This window comes from Ochotona curzoniae, unplaced genomic scaffold (assembly GCF_017591425.1).
Source record: "Ochotona curzoniae isolate NIBS_2020 unplaced genomic scaffold, NIBS_Ocur_1.0 contig_2723, whole genome shotgun sequence".
Taxonomy (NCBI): domain Eukaryota; kingdom Metazoa; phylum Chordata; class Mammalia; order Lagomorpha; family Ochotonidae; genus Ochotona; species Ochotona curzoniae.
In genome coordinates, this window is record NW_024465573.1 from 29,518,781 (window position 1) to 29,526,007 (window position 7,227).

A 7,227-nucleotide genomic window follows, 5' to 3' on the forward strand; every position below is an offset into this window, starting at 1 on the left:
AGTAGATCCTGTCTGAAATAGGAACCAAATATTTAGTTTAATCATTCACTCAAGTATTCAGAAATGGTTTTAGTGCAGGAGAATATAGATTGTGAAATTTGAAACTATCACAAAGATAAAAAGTTCCAACAATTAGGTGAAAGAACAACAAGAAATGACCCTCAGTTCCTAGCCCCTTGCTCTCCTAACATTGACAATGGGCCTTGGCTAATTTTGACTGAATTCAGATTCTAAGCTGCAAACTGAATATTGGATCACTCTACCAAAACTCAGGATATTAGGAGGAAAGTCCCCATCAATAAACAAAGTACCTTTTTTAACCCAGAGTTCAAGGCTGTGACACCCAGTGCCAGTGCTAGGCAACATCAACCTTTCCACAGACCTGAAAGCACTCCCTGTGCATTGGAAGGTACTCTGGCATATGCAACAATGTAAGCCTTGGACAGGACATAAGATGCTGACAGGGTTGACCTGTGACTGTATCTGTGCTTTGGTCTTTATGGCAGAATAGAAGAATCATATCTGATTTTTTTCCTTTAGAAAATGGATTTGGACATCCTACACCAGGTTCAGCAAGAACTCTCTTGTGCCATCTGCCTCAACTACATGATGGACCCAGTCACCATAAACTGTGGGCATAGCTTTTGTAGGCCCTGTGTCTGCCTGACCTGGGAAGAAGCCAAATCGCCTGTCCGATGCCCAGTGTGCAGAAAACCAGCACGAAAGAAAGACTTCAAAACCAATGTTCATTTGAAGAATCTGGTTTCCATTGCCAGACAAGCCAGCATAAAGGACTCCCAGAACTCTGAGGAGGGCATGTGTAGCACCCACACGGAGACCAGGAAGATATTTTGTGAAGAAGACAGGAGCCTGCTCTGTGTGCTCTGCTCTGACCCTCAGGAGCATGCTGGTCACAGACACTGTGCCATTGACATAGCTGCAGAGAATAGCAGGGTAAGTGAGACTGAGACCCCTGAGTAGTGGAGGATCATAGACTCAAGCTGTTAATGAAGAACATCCTGATGATGATGAATGCATTCTGCATTGAACGTCAGGAACGGTTCCAGGTAACACCAAGGAAATCAAAATCAACATTTGTGCTTACTGGTGTGCATCAACACCTCCACATGACAGAAGGGAGCACCTGTGTACAATTCTTTGTTCTGCGTGTTAATTCCAGCATTCAGTTAACATGAAACCAGGAAGCAGCAGTAGCAGCTCAAGGAGCAGGATTCCTGAGACACCCAGATAGAAACACAAAAACCAGTGCCTGGTTTCCACCTTCTGGGACACATCCCCCTGCCAGTTTCTGGACAGATGGGATTAAATAGAGATGCGTATAAGCACTCTTTTCTTCTCTGGGTTTGAAACAGAGATAATCTTCTAAACAACTGAATCTGCTTCCCCAAGAGGGCTGGGAGAATGATGAACATAATGCTCATTTAACGTCTGTGACTCAACATGAGTGTTGGTAGAAAGTACTCAAGATCAGAAAGAGTATCTGGCTACTAGGCCAATTCCTTAACATGTATTAGTGATACTATTTACTAAAACTGCAATGAACAGGATAATTTGTGCTAGAACTGATGGAGAAACAACATCAGCACATCCAAATTCTGTTGCAAAGCTGACATATGTATTCAATCTCAAACACGCTCGTTACTTAAATTAATTTCCCCGTGAACATGATCGGTTTACATTTTGGCATCTAAAGTAGAAAGCATTCCAAAATGCATGATTGTAATGGCACTGATGGAAATAGGCTGTTTCTGCATGTAGGGATATGCTTTTATCTCAAAATTCTTAGTTGTCTCCATCACTTTTGGGTCCCATATCTAAACCCCTCAAGCTTCCCTATTGCTCAAATTCAGATCTTTTTCAGGAGATGCTGGTGAAGCAAATGAGATCATTATCGAAACAGATGCAAGAAAACCAGAGGAACCTGAATGAGGAGAGCATAACACTCTCTGAGTGGACGGTGAGTAGGAGACCGTGTTTCCTTCTCAGCAGCCTGAAACAGACCTGATAGACAGTGGACGTTCATCAACAGAGGCACAACACTCGGGTTCACAGGGAAGATTTTCTGATAATTGTTTGCATGGAATATGATGATAAGTGTAGTCTGATGTTTAGAGAGAAAGGTTTCACATGATATTTTTAACTTGTCCAAGCATCTGAAGGTTGCCTATGATGATTCATGGACAAATTCTAAGTCCAAAAGATTCACATGAAGTCTTTTGGGCTTGAGAGATCATCTTTCAAAAGACACTAGCAATGAAATGTTCTCTCAAGGTCTTTCAAGAACTGTAGGTGGATGAAAATGGTTTGAGCGCAAATGGGATGGGCTCATTGTCCAGTTCATAATGAGTAGAGAATGAATGAAAGCAAAGAGAAAAATATTTGGCTTCTGAGAGTCAGAGGATAGCAGCTTATTGTCAGAAGGTATGAGTCCAAGTGAATGGGAGAGGCTGAAGGGGTAAAGGATGAAGTCGGCCTGGATATGTGACCTAGGAAATCTGTGTGTCCCCATAGCTGTATGTGTCTCGGCAGAGAGAGAATATCAAGGCGTCTTATGAGATGCTGCATCCAGGCCTGCATCAGGATGAAAAACAACACATGGACACACTTCAAAAACAAGAGAACAGTATTTTTCAAAAACTTAAGAAAAGCAAAGCCAAAATGGTTCTAAAGAAGAAAAAGCTAAGACAAATATATGAAGAACTGATGAAAATGTACCATCAACCAGACATGGAGCTGCTCCAGGTAAGAAATGAAGTGTGCTGTGCCTTACCTTTGAGTCCATTATTCATTTTTATATGTAAAATTGTATAGTGTAAGTGATAAACAAAGTGTATGTCAGAATACACATCACATTTATTAGCCTAGTTTATGCTGATGGTTCAAAATTACTCAGCCAGAAAAACAGAGACCCAATAACTCATCTTTTTCTGAACAATCTAGTTCTATGAGATTCTGACATTGCATTGCACAAAGAACATTTTCTTCTAAAAGTTGCCTCTTTTTTGCATGTTTCAGATGCATAGGCTCTGGATTTCCCTCACCCCATCTCCAAGTCTCCTACCTCCACTCTTTCCCCCATATTAGTACAGTACTATAGGCCTTCAGAAACAGTCCTATGTCCAAAGAAAACATTGCCTTTTGAAAGTGGCCTTTTACAACTCATTCTCTGGACACAGAAAAATGGTTTACTCACAAAGGGTCTGTAGCTTCCTCCATTGTGCACCTCAGAGACGTTTGTAAAGGACCAACATTTTCCCTTTCTTATTGAATGCTGTTCCAAGTTGCCCTTAAGCTGAGGGGTGTTACCATTTGGGGTCAAACTAGGAAGACACTTGCAACCAGCCAGGGATTCACAGCAATGCACTCACTACCCAAGTGTTTATCCTAACTGCTGAGTTAACTTAATTATAATTTGGTTGTGTGGATATATCGGGAGGGGGTTCTATTAGGGGATCAAAGGGGAAATGACCAACAGGGAGATTGGGGTGAATAAATATGGTTGGTAATTCGTGAGAATCAATGCCTGGATAGGCAGAACAGCCTTTATCTAATGACATCTGAGCATTCTTTCTTTCATTACAGAAATTGGGAGGAGTGTTGAAAAGGTACGTTTCACCTTCAGTACAAACTTGGGGCCACTGCAGCATTATGTGAGTGAGAAAGCAGTTACTAACACAGTAAACACAACCGTAGCAAAGATACTCAACTTATTTGTTTGGCTGATATGATTTCTTTTGTCAAAAATAAGCTTTCTTTGTTTGTGGCTTAGAGACCTGTAGACCTTTCTAGAAAGAAAGTACCCAAACATTTAGATTTCAAATTTCAATCACATTGAAATGCAGAAGATTGTGTTGTAGATTTAGTTTAAGTAGATGTTCCAGCTCAGCAATGAGGGAAGTTGGAAATACAGACAAACATAACCTCCTGGGAATGGCACAATCTTACCTCATGAGTGTGGATGAACAGCACTGTACCAGAATACAAACTGTCAGTGCAGTGATTATACTTGTTAAAAGTTCAGATGGAGGCTTTGCTACCTGAAACAACAGTATCTTCTTCTTTCTTGCAGGTGTGAGTCATTGCAGCAACAGATGCCTCAGCCTGTGCACCCAGAGCTCAGGGCCCCATCCATACCCGGCCTGATAGACTGGCTCAGGCAGTTCCAAGGTGAGGGTCAGCTCACTAACATCATCTCTCACCAATCTTCCCCTCTTAGGCCTTCATTCAGAGCAGGGAATAGAAACTTAATTGCCATTTATAATTACATATGGTGTTGTGGCCCTCAGGATCCTAACAGAAGGCACAATGAGTGCTGCTGTACTACTAAACATTAAGCAGCCACGATAACAATATTTTTTTCTCATGGAAAAAGAAACTCAAAAGAGGGTTCATTGTTAGAAAGTCAAACTATTGGAAAGTCAACCAAAAGTGCGTCAGTCTAAAATGCATTAGTAGTTTTGTCATTGGATCATTAACTTGATATTGAAAAATCAATATGTTTAAAAACTGACTTTATTATTGCTTGTCAATTGCATTTGCAACATATGTGAGTCTGAACACAATGACAATATATGAAGGAACAAAGTGAATAGTCATAGAACACCCTTCCAAGGACAACAATACTAAACTCAGTTGTTGCTGCTTAGGCAATATGAAGAACGCCACAGTGGACCTCAACCTGGAGGGTCATTTATTAGAAGGAAGACTAGTGAGCACTTGCATCAAGGTACACAGGCAGAATGTTCTTAGAGGGAATCCATTTCTCAGAAGATGTATTTATACCTTATTGTTAAACACATTTCCTTGTTAGAGTAGGATAGAATGCAATTCCTGATAGTGATTACCATTTATAATTCCCTATTGATATTATTGCAGAACATTTTGAATTTTTTAATTATATTTTTGACAATCTTTACATAGTTAATTTGGGTAAAAAGATTCAAGGGCTATAGGAGAGTGGGTAAGACTATTATCTCCATGTTGTTTCTTGAATGTTTAAAGGAGGTATTAAATGAGAAGGCCCACCCAATTTCCCTCCCTCCCTATTCTTGGAGAACATTTTAAAGAATACTTTGAACTCTTCTGCTCCTTCTACAGTGGACATTTCCTTCCAGTATGAAATGACCAGTCACTTCCATGTGAGAAGGCTCATGTTTGGATACGACCACCAAGGCTCAAAGCTGAACTCTGACAGATTTGATTATGCTGCTGTCTGGTCAAAGCAGAACTTCTACCATGGAAAATACTACTGGGAGCGGGACATGAAAGACTCTTACGACTGGGCTCTAGGGGTCTGCAAGGATCCTGGCATCAGGAACAAGGGCGAGCTTATGGAATTGGAGGGCTCATTTCTTCTTCTTTGTTCGAAGGACATGAGAAGCTACAAACTCCTAACCACTTCCCCTGTGATGGCTCACTATGTAGAGAAACCTATGAGCAGAGTTGGTGTGTTCCTTGATTTTGAGAGGGGAAGTGTGAGCTTTGTGGATATTTCTAGAAGCTCTCTTATATGGAGGTATCCCGATTGCTCGCTCTATTTTCCTGTCAGGCCTTTTATTTTCACTCGCCACATGTGAGGAGAATCATGCTGGGATGTGACAGTGTGACTCAGCTTAACCTGCTAATCACTGGAGCCGGAGGAGGCTTGTGGATGTCAGAGGAATGTCACTTCATGGCTGACGTGTCTATGGGTCTCTTCCTCCACCTCTGGGAAGAACAGAACTTGGATGATGGCATTTGCCCCTCATTCACTTATCTTATATATGTATGATATATTCTGTGCAATATATGTATGAAACGGTAGTTATTCCTATGAAACCATTCTCTAGGGTATGGCTAATTGGTTTGTGTTTCCTTTCACAATGTTATTGATTTGCTGCTACACTTGTATTGTAATAAATAAGTCTAACGGCAATCTTTTGTGTTACTGTTATATATTTATACATAAAATGGAAGAATCAGATAGCAATGCCTAAATCTGCAGCCTCTGAAATCTCCTCCTCTAATTTGAAAATAGGTTTTTTGTTACTAAGGTCACCTACTGAGCATAGATCAGGCATTCTGCTAACATCATACAAGAATCAGAGAGCCCCGCCACAGTAAAGAATTATCTCACCCCCACAATAATAATTTCTGCTGTCAAAAATCTGCAATATACTTCACAGCTTAGATTTTAATAATGAGACTTAGAATGAGCCATGGGTGGCAAGAACGGGCGGAAAGTGGAGGCTGCATATGGACCTCTTGGTGATAGCAGAGAACAGCAGAACAATCATTTATTTGCTTCCCTAAGCAGCTCCTGTGCTCATGCAGAAGTTGCAGGCCTTCCAGGCTTGTGGTTGAGGACCACACACCTAAACCCTGGTGAAGGCATGCAGGCAGGCATTAGAAAGGATACGGTGGCCACTGGTAGTGTACTCTATGCTGCAGACTCTTGGAAACACGGAAGCGTCAGCATCCCTCACAGGTGCTCTGTCCTGGGGAGGAGAAGCTGCACCTCCCACCTTCCCTCTTCCCTGCCAGAAACTAATCAAGCCTCTTCTGAGTTTCTTCCTCAACTTCATGGTCCTCTTCCCAGTGACCATCTCGTTTCTAGCTCAGCTCTTCACAGCCTCTCTCTACAGGACACCATGTGTGCCTTGGCTCTTCCACACCTACAGAGAGGAAATCACATCCAGTTTGATACTCTGGCTGATCCAAGGGACATCCATGAAGGCCAAAGAGGGTTGACAACACAGACTCTTTCCATCTCCAGGCTAGAGAAAAAGGCTTCTGCCTCAGCCACACATGCCTTTCTTCTGGCTCTTTTGGCCTGCAGAAACAGACGCTCCATTTCTTCCAACCGTCCTCAGTTGGGCAAAACCCACAAGCAGCAGGGCACAGAGGCAGCTTCACTAGATGTACAGTTGGCTTTTCACTGTCCCTGTTCTGGTCCCAGGATTAAGCATCCCAGAGCTCCTCCAGCTCCACCTAGCGGCGCAGGGCTGCTCCTGCAGCTATCCCACAGGCGCCTGTGGTAGTCCAAGGGAGGAGGAGATGGATGCAGAGCTGAGGGCGGGTCCAGGGCGTGGTTCTCAGACCTCCCAGCTCCATCCCAATCCTATCCACCCATGGCTGGGACTGGGAGGAGCCGGACTCGCCCTGAGGGAGGATTCTGCCTGGAATCTCACTGACTGTGCAGCAGGAGCTGATTCCGGAGAAACAGCA

The 7,227-nt window shown here is 42.6% G+C and overlaps 1 protein-coding gene across 1 annotated transcript; it reads left to right on the forward strand.

The window, feature by feature from the left end:
* Positions 1-543: 543 nt before the first annotated feature.
* LOC121154013 (tripartite motif-containing protein 43-like) lies at positions 544-5,597 on the forward strand. The gene is made up of 6 exons (XM_040976755.1): positions 544-954; positions 1,883-1,978; positions 2,533-2,763; positions 3,604-3,626; positions 4,091-4,188; positions 5,119-5,597. Exons 1-6 carry the CDS (start codon positions 544-546, stop codon positions 5,595-5,597), a joined length of 1,338 nt encoding a protein of 445 aa, XP_040832689.1.
* The last annotated feature ends 1,630 nt before the right edge of the window (positions 5,598-7,227 follow it).